The 15,688-nt window shown below is 37.2% G+C and overlaps 1 protein-coding gene across 1 annotated transcript; it reads right to left on the reverse strand.

Moving 5' to 3' along the window:
* Nucleotides 1–2,729: 2,729 nt before the first annotated feature.
* LOC121240346 (metalloendoproteinase 3-MMP-like) lies at nucleotides 2,730–3,926 on the reverse strand. The gene has a single exon (XM_041137767.1). The coding sequence runs from the start codon at nucleotides 3,877–3,879 to the stop codon at nucleotides 2,938–2,940; it is 942 nt and encodes a 313-aa protein (XP_040993701.1). The 5' UTR covers nucleotides 3,880–3,926; the 3' UTR covers nucleotides 2,730–2,937.
* Between the last annotated feature and the right edge of the window lie 11,762 nt (nucleotides 3,927–15,688).

Genomic DNA, 15,688 nt, shown 5'->3' on the forward strand with positions numbered 1-15,688 from the left:
AATTACCTGATGCAGGGGATCCAAGTCTGATGAGGCTCAGTTGACACATGCAACGTTAAAAGCACTGGATTACTTTGAGAAGGTAGACCAATGCAAAACTGGTGGGAAGAGATGAGTATTCCTAGGATTTGGGCAAGAAGCAGCAGATTTGGATGAGAAGTGGTATTCGTCGAATTTGGGCAACTAACGATTTATTTCTTGATTTGGCGAGAAGACTTCTCCCAGTTGGGCGAGGAGAAGTGCCGACATCAGTATTTTAACTAAAACTTTGGCTACAGGTGTTAGAATCGCGCATATGACCCCAATCTGGAAAGCTCTCTTCGGCACGCATGTCATGATGTCCATGCTTTTCCTGGTGGGCCCTTTCTTGACCCCAAAATCAGCCTTTTTTTCTATATCGTCACTTTTAGTTAATTCTTCCATTTTTCTTCAATTTTCTTTTATGGTAATGTTTATCTTTGGTAATTATTTTATTTCAAATTCTTAGGCTAGATTGTAACCATAGTTATCTTATTTTGTATTCTATTATTTGGCCTTAGTTACAATTTTACCATTTTTCGTTAGCTATAAGCCTAGCTTGTAGGCTTTAGAAGATTATCATTGATTTATTTTATAGTAAAACCCTAATCTCAGAGTTTCTCTCTGTTTGTGATTTATCTCAATCTCAATCTCTAACTCCCGTTGTTTAACTAGTCTTCAGAATAATCTCCTATTCTAGCACGGCGTCATTACCTTATGTAAGTAATTAACAAGATCTTATAATTCGGAGTGTTCCTATCATAAGTTCTTTATTTATTCAATAGGACTTGCCGGTAGCACTTACTATTTCTTCAATCAATTTGTAAATTTTGATAATTGTTCTTCCTTCAATTTAAACATCTAAAGATGCATCGACACTTCTTAATTAGAAGAGTGATCACTTGTTAAAATTTTAAAGGAAGATCATCATCAGCTAGACGAAATTATCTCGATTGAATACATTAGCAAACAATGAGAATTGGAATTTATAATTTATTGTTTGGGGACGTTTTGCTCAATTTATGTGGGTCGTGAAGAGAAAAGAAAGGAAAGAGAAGATGAGATGAAGCAAAACAATGATATAAAATTCTAGAAGTCCTTTGTTGCTTGAGAGAGCATTTTTGTTTGTTGCTCTGCTTAATCCTTTGTTCCTTGGAAGAGCCTTGTTGCTAGGTGCAATCCTTTGTTGCTCAAGCGAGCATTATTGCCTGGGTGAGTATTGTCACCCGGGCCAAGTGATTGCTTAGGAAGAGCATTGTTTCTCGGCAGGCTTTTGTCAATTGCTTTTGGTGGTGGGCAATGTGTTTGCTAGATTCTTCCTTTTCTCCATATGTTTTGTTAGGCGAGTAGGCTCCCCAAAGTCTCTTGTCTCTCAAGGTGAGCATTGTTGCTCTATCAGGTCTTTTCTTGTTGCTCAGTCAAGTCTTTCCCTGTGTCTCAAGGGCGAGTATTGATATTCGACGTGGTCCTTCCTTATTGCTCGGAGTGAGCAGTGTTGGGGGTCCTAGCTCCTCACTTGAGGACGACTAATTTTCTAGCAATTGTCCTTCCAAATTTTTCGGGATGAGTGTGATTGCTCACCCAAAGTCTCCTTGTTTCTCAGGGCGAACAATTGTGCCCGCATGCCCATTTGTACTTTCATTCAGTCTAAGCACCCGCATGTCCATCCGTTTATTCTTTTAAGAGCCTCGTAGAAACTTGAGGAACTTCATAGGGAGAACATCCAAAGTTCAAACTTGTTAGTAGAAGTGAAAGTTAGATCTCGTGCTTGGGGCGAGCAAACGAGAGTGAGCTTTGTTTCTCGAGTTACACAGAGTATTTGTTGCTTGGCACCAAGCGTTGTTGCTACGTCAAGCCTTTCCTTGTGTCTTGAGGGAGTGTATTATTACTAGGCATAAAAACTTTTAATTAGTTTCTTTCGACTATTTTGCTATCATGTGCCCATGCAGTCCACCTATATGTACATAAAAATCTTGGAACGATTGATCAAATTTGTTCCTTTGACCCTATTCCATTAGTGCACTGTTAGAAATCTTATGCTAGTGTAGCCAATTTTTTTTTTTTCCTTTTAGATTTGTTATTATTTTGGGTTTTTCATTAATAGTTTTTCCTTCCATCTTCTTAAATTCTTGGCATTTCATAATATTTCTAGCATCTTTCCCTTTTCCCAGCCTTCACTGATCTCGTGATCCTCGGCTTCATGATCTCCATCCTCACACGACTAAAAAAAGCATCACCCTTTTCAGTTCACAAGCATCTTTTGGGATATCAAAAGGGATATCATCATTACAGGCTCAAAGACGTCCAAGACCAGCTCAAAGGTGGTGCTCTTTTTATTTTTATGGAAAATGTGCATTTGGTACTCTTAACTTCTAGCATCCGAAAATCTATAACAAGGCGTACTGAGGCAAGATCCATGAAAATTTGACAATTGTCCTCAACCATACCAACTCCTTAATTTTGATCTAAACAACCATAAAAGTAAGAAAATAAAATGCACCTAATTAGCATAAATTATAACTGAGCACATCAATTCATCTTAGGAATTATAATTGCCCAAACAAGATATTCATGATTATCTATATTTGACTTTATTAATAAAGTGAAAATTCAAACTAAATGCATTAAGACATAAATCTTAACAGCTAATTTATTAAATTATATACCTAATCTTCTTGCCAAAACTGTATGGCCTACTTCGATCATTGTCAGTTTATTTTATAAGCAACAAATGCTTTATTCTATAATAATCTACTCCCATTAAATTCTTAGACATTTCTCACGCTACAAGAAAAATGAGCATTTGACGAACTATTGTGATGATAATGATTATTTGCAACGAAAACAGACTCATTTTAGCAGAAAATAATTATTTCCGAAAGAAATAACTGACCGGAAATAAACAGTTTTCATGTAGTGTCAAACATTATATAAGGCTCTAATTCCTGCAATATCATCTGGATGCAAGCCTTTAGTCACTCCTAAAGAGATAAAGGGTTCCATGATTGCTCCTTGAACTAAGCTATGTCCAAGTCCAAGAAGGTGCCCAATTTCATGCAAAGCAACTGTTTCCAAGTCAAATGCCCCAGGAGTAGCACCCACACTATAGCGCTCATCTGCATCATAATGGAATCTTCCATCTGTTGGCGCAAATGCATGAGCAATGGTTCCACCAGGTCCATCAAAAGGAAACCCATCTCCATGATTCCTTCTAAAAAAACCAATAGTGATATCTGCGTTTGACAGGACATGAGTCTGCGAGAAAGTGAAGTGGGTGTTTCTTGCCCACGTTTGGAAAGCTCGTGTGACAGGACTCCTGGCTTGAGTTGGGGTTCCTAGGTGAAACCTGTAGGTGAGATGATACTTTGAGGGTGGCCACCTTGGGGCACTTGGAAAGAAAGTATAATGAGAGACAGTATGAAATGAGCTCGAGTGGTGATGCATTTTGTTGCCCAATTGCATCGAGTTTGTACCATTGATGATATCTGCCACGCCACAACGAGGCATCGTCATCTTTGATACCGTTTCAGCATCCAAAGTCCCAGTGGCCTTTAGATGATAATTTTGCTGGTATGTTTTTACGGCAAATTCTAAGAGTTCATCAAAATCATCATCATTGGCATGGGTGTTGTTTTCGGTTTTGTGATAATAACCAAACTTTTCAAGATACATTTTGAGGTCATGGATACCTTTGAGCTTCTCACCCTTGTGGCATCCCTGAAGATGCTTGAGAAATTCAAAGGGTGATATTTTTTGGTCAGAAGATTGAAGTGGAGTTGTTGGATGAGAAAGGATAGAAATGAGGGCATGGAGGAGGCCGAGAGTGATCAAAGAGAAGAGGTGAGATCTTTTAGCAGCCATGAGTACTACTAATTGGCGAAATCAAGCAATTAAGGTGTAGGGATGGATGTTGCAGAAGGCTCATGGATTGGATGCTATTTATAGACTGCTAATAACCTTGTCTAATTAATGAAGTAAAGAAATTAAATAAGAAAAAAAAAAAGATGATCAATTATAAAAAAAAATAATAATAATAATAATTAGGACAGACCAATTGGGATGGCCTAAGGACGAAATTTTTTCATTCCAAATGTAGAGACTAAATGGAAACTTTTTGGAACGAAAAATTCCTTTCCTAAAAAACAATTTTGTTGTAGTGTTAAGAAAATAATTGATTTGTATATGTTTTATTAAATTAATTTATTAGGAAATTAGGTCAAGTTGATCGAGTAGAAGCTGCTGCCATGATTGATACTCAAGTCTTTCAAAGACATTACCAGATACATATAAGTGGCAAACAATTAAGCTCATGATCTTAGGTTACGGAAAACTTTCTACTGTCTGTACGTAATTGTTTTTGGATCTTCTCTTTCATGCATGAAATGAAGTGCATCCCAGTAATTTGTATCCGTTCTTTTGTTGGCATCATAATTTTCTTTCGATGCTGGATCTGAGTTTTGGGAATTGGGAGCTGGCATGGGTAATAAGTACGTACTGTTTGGACGTTGCAGGCAGGTCAAACATATATATATATATATATATATATATATATATATATATATATATATATATACACATATACATACACACATACTTGTTTGGTTAAAATATATGAGTAAAGGTAAGCAAATTAGCAGAATATCCATTTCGATCCGATCAGTTAATTTTATAATTCAGGTTTTAATGACCAATATTGCATTGGCGCCAGATTATAGAAATGGAGGGAACTAATCAATTTATTTTTTTCAGCTATCGATGATGTGTACTAGAACTAAGGAAAATGATAGTCCCACCGAGAAAAGAAATCGAACGTGTATTTTTTTTATTTTTATTTTTTTGCTTTTTTTATAAACCGTGTTTTTAAAAAGATACTGAAAAAACACACAAATTATTGATTTAAAAAAATAATAATCGGTACAATATTTTAATACAGTGCATCGATGAATCTAGCATTGCCCTAGAACTAATTAGAAGTTGCTAGCCGATCAATATCAATTCAACTCATATGTAATACCCATTTCTATTTTTCGGATTTGTCTAATGATCAAAATGGAGTATAGAGTTGGAGCTTGATCGAATGACCCTGGCCAAAATTAAAAATCTAGAGAGAGATCATAGATACATTTTCTGACCTAAACACATTTTTAATTATCTGGAGAGAAATAGATACACCATATGGAGTCCAATGCATTAAATGTTGTGCGTGAGTAATATGGACCTAAATATTAAATGCAACAGGTCAACACGTGTGTCTATCTCTCTCCAAATTATAGAAAGCATTTGGATCAGAAATTTGTAAAAAAATCTACTCTCCGATAATTGACCTACAACTATTTACAAGCACTAATTCAGAAGTTTAGTTTCAATGCATCAACTAGTACTTAGTTCCAAAAGAGATTTTCGTTTGTCAACGCCCATCAATTAATTCACATTCAAAAATAGTTAAAAACCAGCAAGATGGAGTTAAAATCTTGCCCTAGCTAGAAGTCATAGAGAAGAGATCCAGCAATTAAGAAGAAGAAAAGATGAATGCCTTAACTTACACGGAACCAATGTTCAATCGAGAATTAAATTTGCAATAGAAGAGAGCTACATTATCAAAACAAACTCAATCGTCAAAACTAGACAAAATACAAGTACTTATACTTTGATAAGCCAAAAATATTAATGGTATATATACTAATACACATCTACACCATTATTATGAATGTTTTACAATGTTAGGCCTCATTTGGAATTTGGACTAAACTGAGATCAACTAAGTTCAGTCTAATTTTAAACTGAGTCTAAAATCCAAACACTTAACTCTCAAATCAACTCAAAACTCATTTACACGTGAGATCCATAACCTTTTCCAACTCAACACCTCTTTACATGCAGAACCTACAACTTTTTTCAACTTCCTAAAAATATATCTAAATTCATCTTAACATCCAAACATTTCTAATTCATCTTAGGTGAGCACCACAAAACTTACTCCACCATCTCTGTTCAGTACTATTCATAAAAAACTCAACTCATCTTAACTTAGCTCAACATCCTAACGGAGCCTTAATGTCTTTGTTCCTAATTCCCTCTTTCCAAGAGTTGAGAAGAATAAGCATCATTATACTCCTAGCTGCGAGCTAGCTAGTGCTAATTTCTAAACTCTAGATATAGAACGTAAGAGACTAATTAGTTAATTGAGTTATTATACATTACTTATTAAACATTTAGGCCTTGTTTGTGTAATAAGGTATTCTCAGATATTTTTAGATATTCTTAAATATTTCTTTCCCAAACATCACTCAAACACAAAATAATTTTTAATTTCAAATCTTCAACTTCTTAATTATCTAATTATTATCCAAACATAAAACCAAATACAAATTTTCCAAACTTCCAAACAAAACACAAAAAAGAATACAACTTTTTCAAATTTTAAAACAAAAATAATACTAAAAACTTATATTCAATTAGTTTTTTAACTTTATTATAATGTTTTTATTCAACTTTTTCTCTCTTATTTTTTCAAAAGAAAAATCTATTTATCATCACTTTTGTCATTATCATCTCAACCTCCCTTGATGTGGCATTAAATGAAAGACCCACAAATAAAATATAATAAATAGTCTACAATTATATAATACAACATTATGGGATTGTGAAAGGATATGATGGTAAAATAGATGATGAGTACTATTACTCTTGCTCAAAATCCAATAAAACAGGTTAACTCAAATAATTTCATTACGATTCATAAATATTTTGAAATATTTTAAGATCTCGTTTGGTTACGCAGTTCAGATAAGATAATATGCGATGTTTTGTTAAATGTTTAATAAAATATAGTTCTAATATAAGTTTTAATATTATTTTTGTTTTGGGATATTTTGAAAATATTGAATTATTTATTATATTTTGTGTAAGAGTTTGAAAAAAGTTATATGATTATATGAGATGAGATAGTTTTATTTTGTGTAACCAAACCAGCCCTAAGTGTCTAAATGAGCCTTTAATGTTATTCAAAGACTCAAAGAGACAAAAGTAGTACTAGTACCTTAGGAAATCATAATCCTTAACCTTACTTTAGCTAGCTAACTGATGGGAACCAATGTGGGTCTAGTCTGAAAGATCTTTTGCAAGTTTCAGATGGGTCAATTACAAGTTCAAAAGCCAAGAAGATTAAGGAAGCAGTGCCAGGATTGGTGCAATCCACTTGGGATGAAGCTAGCAAGAGCCCAACACTCAAGATGGGCTTCGAAGAAGGAGAACCAATTTTGATCCACTTGATACAAGCTGTGGAAGACATGACTTAGAGTTATGTTTGGGCCTATTGTTATTGAACGTTTTCGATTTGTTTAAATCATTTAAAAGATTTATTTTATTAGTTATAGGAATTAGTCTAGAATAATCGAGTTTGAGGATGTTTGACTCACATATGTTTTATTTTGTTGAACTAGGGTTTCAAGAGTTACTGTAGCCGCGTTACTACTCATCCAGAGGCATTTTGGGTAAAAGGAGCCTTGTTTTGGCCTAGGGTTAATTGGGATTTAGGTATTTAAATACCTTGTAGCCGTCTAACACAAGTCCTCTTTAGACTATATTGAATTTTCATTGTGAGTCGAATTTACTCTTCTTGTTCTTGATTGAACTTTTGAATTTATCAAAGGTAAATCACAACCTTTGTGGTGTTCCTTCTTATAATATGAGTTCTTGAGATAGGTTATTCAATGGGTCTAGATTTTAATATAATTTAGGTTCTTGAAATGAGTTCTCAACGGGTCTAGATTATCCATCCATTGACTTGATTTTTGAATTTCTTGGGTGAGTTTTCAAATTGATTGTGAGTTCAAAAGATTCCATTCCACAGGTTCATATCACTAACTTTTTTCAATGTACAACGATGCATACAGATGGATATATGGTAGTTGATAATTAAATATAGGATACTTAGTTCTTTAGGAATTTGGTCAGTAAATGGAGTCGTAAGTCAATATATAACAATAGTCATATCCATCGATCCATAAATTGATCCATAAATTAATACGAATTACAATTAGAATGTGCTGAAAAGTTTGAATAATAATTATATATTCTGCAACTTTTAATTACCTTACTTAAATATTACGAAAAAGGAAAAGTCATGCAGCATGGTGCATGATTAAAACGATCCGATCATCTGATCTCGTAATTGACTTTTCCACGACTGATTAATTGAGAAAGATGACAAATTTTCCAAAATTATGGAGGGGGATTTAGATAATTTCATATAATATATATATATATATATATATATATAAATGTATGAGTTTGAACATGGAATTTAATTAGGGGTAATTATTCTCTGGAATTGTAGTACTACGTGATCATCTGGGCAAGTAATGTACCTACACTAGAAACGTGTGATGGGAATCGAATTAGATGATGGTACGTGAATGCAATATCCCGCAAGCTGTCTTCCTTTTGATCAAGTGTCAATATCTTCATATCTATTACATTTTGGTCCTTACATGCACTAGAGTTGTAGCTAGCCCTCACCCAAACCTAAAACTTCAGCAATATTCCCCCTTTACAATTTAATGATTTTATAGTCAGAACTAGCTAGGTCATTATAAGTTCGAGTTAAAATTGCGGGTGTAATGTCAAATACCGTAAAAGACTTGCCCTTAGTATATATTAAGGCAAGGCGATCCCTTCAAGGGAAGGCAATTGACCATGATTTACTTGCATGCATGCACCCAACTTTTGAAATAGCTAGCTAGGCTCTATGATATTGTACAATATATATGCGGTCATAAAATTTGGAGTGCTCAACTTGTACAATTAACAAGTGGATGATGATACTCACTCGAACGGTATCCATTATGATACTTTTTTTTTTTTTTATAACAAAAACAGAAACTTCAATAAATCAATAAAACGATTACAGACATAAATCAAACCACAAGGTTTGAGGTATCATAATTAACCATAATTATGATACTTTTTAATTCATAATTATTATCTATATATCACGTCCAAGTTATAATTTACGTTTGCTTAATTTTCCCAAATTTTTCTAATGGTACTCTTGCCATCATCTCGCTAGCTCTTATATAAATATATATATCCAGACAACTTCTCTTTTAATGCAAGTTATATTCCACATTTGAAGTAAGAAAAGTTACCTGTTTGATGAGCTACAACTATATTTTCTGTCTTTTAATTGGCTTTTTTCCCTTCCTTTTTCTGAGAATGATTAACTTAAGTACTATACATTCTGGTTCGAAATGGTTTTTCACATGGGCATGCAACCTTTTATAACTTCATTGAATCTCACACACACTGTAACACACTAGGACAAAAAGGATTTACACACACAGGAAAAAGCTCTCTTCAAGGGGAGCGCCTCTGGGAAGGGGGTGAGAGACAGAAAAGGAAAAAGTAGAAACTAGGTTTTCATTAAACTTTATGGATAGTCCTTTTCGTTCACTACAGTGAACATTTAAACTAAAGATGTGTAAACACAAAAAAAAAGGCCTCAGCCTTGTACAGACATGACCCACGAAATAATAACAACTAAACAAAGCAAATGAAAAGGAAATGGCCCAGATATCCTAAGGCCCAGTTCGTCATTCTAAGTAACAGAACTAAACACTTCAATTACGAGACCCATCAGCTTGGCCCAGATCCAGCCCGTGAACCCTTCTCACATTGACTTCCACTTCCCACCAAGTACACGAAAGTACTCTTCACTTCCTCAGAAAAGTCCCCCTCGACAAACACTTCAGTTCTAGTGACTTTGTTGCCCCAACCCTAACACTTTAGCTCCGTCGTTCACTTCCCTTTAGATTCTCATCTCCACCAACTGTGAGAGTTGCTGCCGAGACTTGTTACATACTCCTCCCTTTAGAACACCTTGCCCGCAAGGTGTGGGAAGCCCTCCTTCAGCCGCAAGTCTCCCAAGTGGTGTTTGCTGCCTCCTGGCTATGCCAACAGGTAAGTAACTCCACCACTATGTGGTTCCCTACTTTTCGCATCCTTCTATTTAGAATTTCCTTTGGTTCTGGGTAAATGACACCGTATTCATCCACTGGTGGTAGGGTCTGTATAGAAGAAATTTTGGAGCCCAATTTGTTTTTAAGCTGAGGCACATGAACTGTTGGGTGGATCTGAGAGGAACATGGAAGATCGAGCTTGTAGGCTACTGAGCCGATCCACTGTAAAATTTTGAAGGGGCCATAAATCTAGGTGCGAGTTTGAGGTTTCTACGCTGAGCTACAATGGTCTAGAGATAGGGTTGTAGCCTTAGGTATACTGCTTCTCCCACTTCAAAACTTTGTTCTTTTCTTTTCAAATTTGAGAATTTCTTCATTCGATTTTGTGCCTGTTGAATGTTGTGTTTGAGGAGCTTTGTGATTTGGTGCCTGTTGTGTAGTGTCTAGTCACTGAGTCAACCCTGATTGTCCCAGGTATATAGTCTAGAAGTCAAGGTGGGGGGTAGCCATAAAGTGCCTCGTAGGGTGTCAATTCTGTGGATAGATGTTGAGTGGAATTGTACCACCACTCAGCAAGGGAAATCCATGACACCCAATCTTTTGGTCTGTCACAAGTGAAACACCTGAGATAATTATCCACCATCTTGTTGACAGCCTCGGTTTGGCCATCCGTTTGTGGGTGATAAGCCGTACTCAAGTCTATCTGAACTCCTTGTAGGGAAAAGAGTTCTTGCTAGAAATGGCTTGTAAACGTGCTATCCTTGTCCAACACAATTGATGTTGCTAGCCCATGTAATTTAAATACGTGTATGAGAAACAATTCAGCCACTGCTTTGGAAGTGTAGGGGTGCTTCAGTGGGACAAAGTAACTGTATTTCATTAACCAATCTACTACAACCTAGAGGTTGTTGTAGCCTTGAGAGTTTGGGAGGTGGTCTATAAAATCCATCGTTATGTGTGTCCATGGTTGGGAGGGGATGGGTAAGGGCTGAAGTAGTCCACTAGGTAGTGAGTTATCAGATTTGACTCTTTGACAAATATCATAGGCCCTAATGAATTTTTTGAGGTCTTTCTTCATCCCGGGCCAATAAAAATCCCTTCACATTCTTTGGACAGATTTGTCGTACCTTGAGTGGCCCCCCCACGAGCTGTTGTGTGAAAGTTCCATTAACCTATTCTTGAAATCTTCATTGTCGAGAATGTATAATCTACTTTTATAAAGAAGCAGACCCTCTCTTATGGTGTAGCTTGGATTCAAATTGCCTTTGTTGTAGTTCTCAAAGAGTGTTTGCAAATGTGCATCCGAACCAGAAGCTCGTTTCAATTCACCGATCCAGTCCACACTAGGAAAAGTAATCAACAAAAGTGTCCCCTCTTCTATTTTCTCTATTCTAGATAGAGCATCAGCAGCTCTATTTTCAGAACCCCTCTTATATTCCACAACAAAATTATAGCCGAGAAGCTTTGTAACCCACCTTTGTTGCATTGGCATTCCAATTTTTTGATCCAGCAAGTGTTTTAAGGCTTTGCTAGACAATCCTCACCACAAAGGTTCTTCCTAGCAAGTAGGGTCTCCATTTCAACACCGCTGAGACAAGGGTGAAAAGTTCCTTTTCATATGTGTACATAGCAAGTGCCCTCCCCTTTAGAGCTTGGCTGTAAAAAGTTATAGTCTTGCCCTGTTGCATCAAAACAGCCCCTACCGCGATGTCGGATGCATCACACTCAACCATAAATGGAAAAGTAAAATCAGATAGTGCCAACACCGAAGGTTGGGTCACCGCTTCTTTCAACTTGTGAAATGCCACCTTACCCTCTTCACTCCAACAAAACTCATCCTTTTTAAACACTCTTGTTAGAGAGGCTACAATTGCTCCATAACCCCTAATAAATCTCCGGTAGTAACCCGTTAATCCCAAGAATCCCCTTACTGCTTTTAGGGACTTTGGTAAGGCCCATTCCACCATAGCTTTGAGCTTCTTAGGGTCTGCCTTCACACCACTAGCTGAAATTAAATGGCCTAGGTAGGCTATCTCCTTGTTAGCAAAACGACACTTAGATTGTTTTGCAAACAATGAGTGTTGCAACGTCTCAAGAGTGAGCTTTAGGTGAATAGCATGTTCCATTTCCGATCTGCTATACACAAGAATATTGTAAAAATAAGTATAAATTTTCGTTGAAATGGGCGAAATACCTCATTCATAAGGCCTTGAAAAGTGAGGGTGCATTAGTAAGCCCGAAGGGCACTACTAAGAACTCATAGTGCCCTTCATGAGTTCTAAAAGCAGGAACATCATTGGGCCTAACACGGATTTTGTTGTAACCGGAGCTCAAATCCAACTTTGAAAAAATAACCGACCCTTGCAGCTCATCCATTAATTCCTCTACCACCGGGATATGAAACTTATCCTTGATGGTCACACTATTTAGCCCCCGATAGTCCACACACAATCACCAAGTGCCATCGGCCTTTCGAACCAGTAGTATGGGGGAAGAGTTAGGGCTTTGGCTAGGTTGAATTACCCCCGTCTTCAATAGTTCTTGAACTATTTTCTCAATTTTATCTTTGTGGTGGTAAGGGTAATGGTAAAGCCTTATAGAGATGGGGTTGATGTTTGGGATAAGGTTTATAGCATGGTCATGAGTACGTAGGGGTGGTAATCCCTTTGGATTAGCAAATACATCATTAAAGTGGCCCAACAGGGCCTGAATATTTGCTGGAATGGACTCTTCAGCTTGCTGGTCTATGGCACTGTCTTCCTCTAACAGCTGCAAAATGACACCCTTGTTTTCCATTTTGTCACCTTTGTATAATTACCCTTCTTCGATCATATTTATTGCAGTATGGCCTTGCAACATAACTTCATTGCCCTTATAGCAAAATTTCATGGACAGGTTTTTAAAATCCCATAAGATAGAGCCAAACTCCCTTAGCCACTTGACACCCAACACCATATCGCATCCTGCCAATACTAGAATTTGTACTTATGATAGAAAGGCAATTCCTTTAACAAATAATCTCACATCTTTGAATTTTCCCTCACTTGGGATGAGATCCCCATTAGCAACCCTTACTTTGACTCTTCCCATGTCATCAATAGGCAAGTTAGATTTCTTAATGAAAGCAGTGTCCAAAAAATTATGAGTGGAACCGCTGTCAATCAAGATTGTGACCTTCTGGTTTCCAATTCTCCCTTTCACCCTCATTGTGTGTGGATTGTGTGATCCGATAATTGCATGGAGTGATATTTCAGGATTGGGTGAGGTAATGGTGGTTTCGAAAACTGTTTGGGTGGGGTCACTTTGTTCACCAATTTCCTCCTAAACGGGTTTACTGTACTAACTGTCCAGCAGCACTTCTTCTAGTAAATATAGCTTGGGGTTTTGGTGTCTATGGCATGGGAACCACTTGGTATCACAATGATAACACAATCATTTCTCCCTCCTCTCTTTCATTTGGTTTTGGGTGATTTTGTGGAAGGGAAAACTTGGTTTGTGTTGGTTGGGCTTGGTTGGGTCTGTGTGGTGGGTGGCTGGTGTTTTCAAAATACCTGAGTCAAGTGAATATAGTAGGCTGGATCTGAGGTTTCTTTTGGTTAGGTTCATATTTTCTTCTTGAGTTTTGGCTAGGCTATATGTTGTGGTTAAGTTGGTGGGATTCAACATACACACTGTTAACCGGATCTCATCTTTTAGGCCACTTAAAAAATAACTTAACTTGTACATGTCTGACAACCCTCTCAATCTATTAGACAAGGTTTCAAACCTTGCTTGATAGTCCTCTACAGTACTAGTTTGCCTTAATCTCATGAGGGCTTACATTGGGTCATCATATGCATTAGGTCCAAATCTAATCAACATGGCCTTAGTGAATGTGTCACAGTCCCTAAACTGGGCTGTTTCTTCCATTTCTTGAAACCAAATGAGGGTTTTACCCTCCTTGTGAAAAGAGGCAAGCCTTAGCTTCTGATGTGGTAATGTATTGTGAAAATGAAAAAACTAATTAACCTTATGAATCCAACCTGCAGGGTCTTCCCCATTAAAAATGGAAAAGTCTAATCTCAATGTTCGCGCCTGCACATCACCTCCATGTTGCTGCTAAAATTGCTGGTTTTGATGGTTTTGTTGGTGGTATTATTGCTGCTGAAAAGGTTCCTGAAAAGTCTGATGTAGCTTCAGATTTTCAGCATCTTCCCTGACTTGTTCACTAGAGGATGAGTCCCTAAGGCTGGCATGGGGCTGCCTCTTCTGCATCTCTGCAGTTAACACAGCTAGCTGATGTACAATCACTTTATTTTGCCATTTGAGGGTAGCCATTTTAGTATTTAAATGTAAAAACTTAGCATCAAAGGTTTTTTTTTTCATTTCATTCTACTAATTTTTTGAAGCTTTTTTTAGGGTTGTGAGCCCATCTTGTAGTTGGTGAGTCTTGTCCCCTCAGCCATTGTAAACAGTGCCAGAAATCGATGGCCCTTGATATCACTTGTAACACACTAGGACAAAAAGGATTTACACACAGGGAAAAGCTCTCTTTGAGGGGAGTGCCCCAAGAAGGGGGTGAGAGACAGAGAAGGAAAAAGTAGAAACTAGGTTTTCATTAAACTTTCTAGATGGTCCTTTTCGTTCACTACAGGGAACATTTAAACTAAACATGTGCAAACACATAAAAAAGGCCTCAGCCTTGTACAGACATGACTCACGAAATAATAACAACTAAACAAAGAAAATGAAAAGGAAATGACCAAGATATCTTAAGGCCTAGTTCTTCATTCTAAGTAACAAAACTAAACACTTCAATTACGAGGCCCATCAGCTTGGCCTAGGTCCAGCCTGTGAACCCTTCTCACATTGACTTCTACTTCCCACCAAGTACACGGAAGTACTCTTCACTTCCTTAGAAAAAGCCCCCTCGACAAACACTTCACTTCCAGTGACTTTTTGCCTTAACCCTAACACTTCAGCTCCTCCGTTCACTTCCCTTTAGATTCTCATCTCCACCTCCTGCGAGAGTTGCTGCCAAGACTTGCTACATACCCCTCCCTTTAGAACACCTTGCCCGCAAGGTGTGGGAAGCCCTCCTTCAGCCGCAAGTCTCCCAAGTGGTGTTTGCTGCCTCCTGGCTGTGCCAACGGGTAAGTAACTCCACCACTGTGTGGTTCCCTACTTTTCGCATCCTTCTATTTAGAATTTCCTTTGGTTCTGGGTAAATGACACCGCGTTCATCCCCTGGTGGTAGGGTCTGAATACCTCATACTGCCATGGTGTGAGAGGATGCATCCTTAGGGATGGAGTACATCTGCATATGAAAGATACCCCTCAATGTGCAGATACTCATCCATCATCTCGTAACAAACACATCTCGAATGCTTTTCTGCTCCCATATGAGTTCGTGAAAGTGGTTGATCATGACATCTCGTTCAAATATCACTGTTCGAGCCCCTATTCGAGACATTTCCTCTCTTTCTCCTTCCCTCTCCCTTTCCCTAGTAGTCAAAAGATGAGCCATATCCTGAAAGAAAGACAAAAAAATTGAGCAATATTAATATTATGAAGAATATTATATACTCTAATCTAAATTATTTATGGTACATGTTCGAACGTAAAATTTAACGTTCGGAAGATAAGCTTATACGGCAAAACGTTTTGGTTATTATATTTGCACGTTAGATTTATCTAGTATAAGCATTCGGACGTAAGATGACAAACGTTCA

The sequence above is a fragment of the Juglans microcarpa x Juglans regia genome, chromosome 7S, assembly GCF_004785595.1.
Source record: "Juglans microcarpa x Juglans regia isolate MS1-56 chromosome 7S, Jm3101_v1.0, whole genome shotgun sequence".
NCBI lineage: Eukaryota > Viridiplantae > Streptophyta > Magnoliopsida > Fagales > Juglandaceae > Juglans > Juglans microcarpa x Juglans regia.

Bases quoted from the DNA above. Each gene is read 5' to 3' on its own strand.
- LOC121240346 (XM_041137767.1), bottom strand. From the start codon at position 3,879: ATGGCTGCTAAAAGATCTCACCTCTTCTCTTTGATCACTCTCGGCCTC.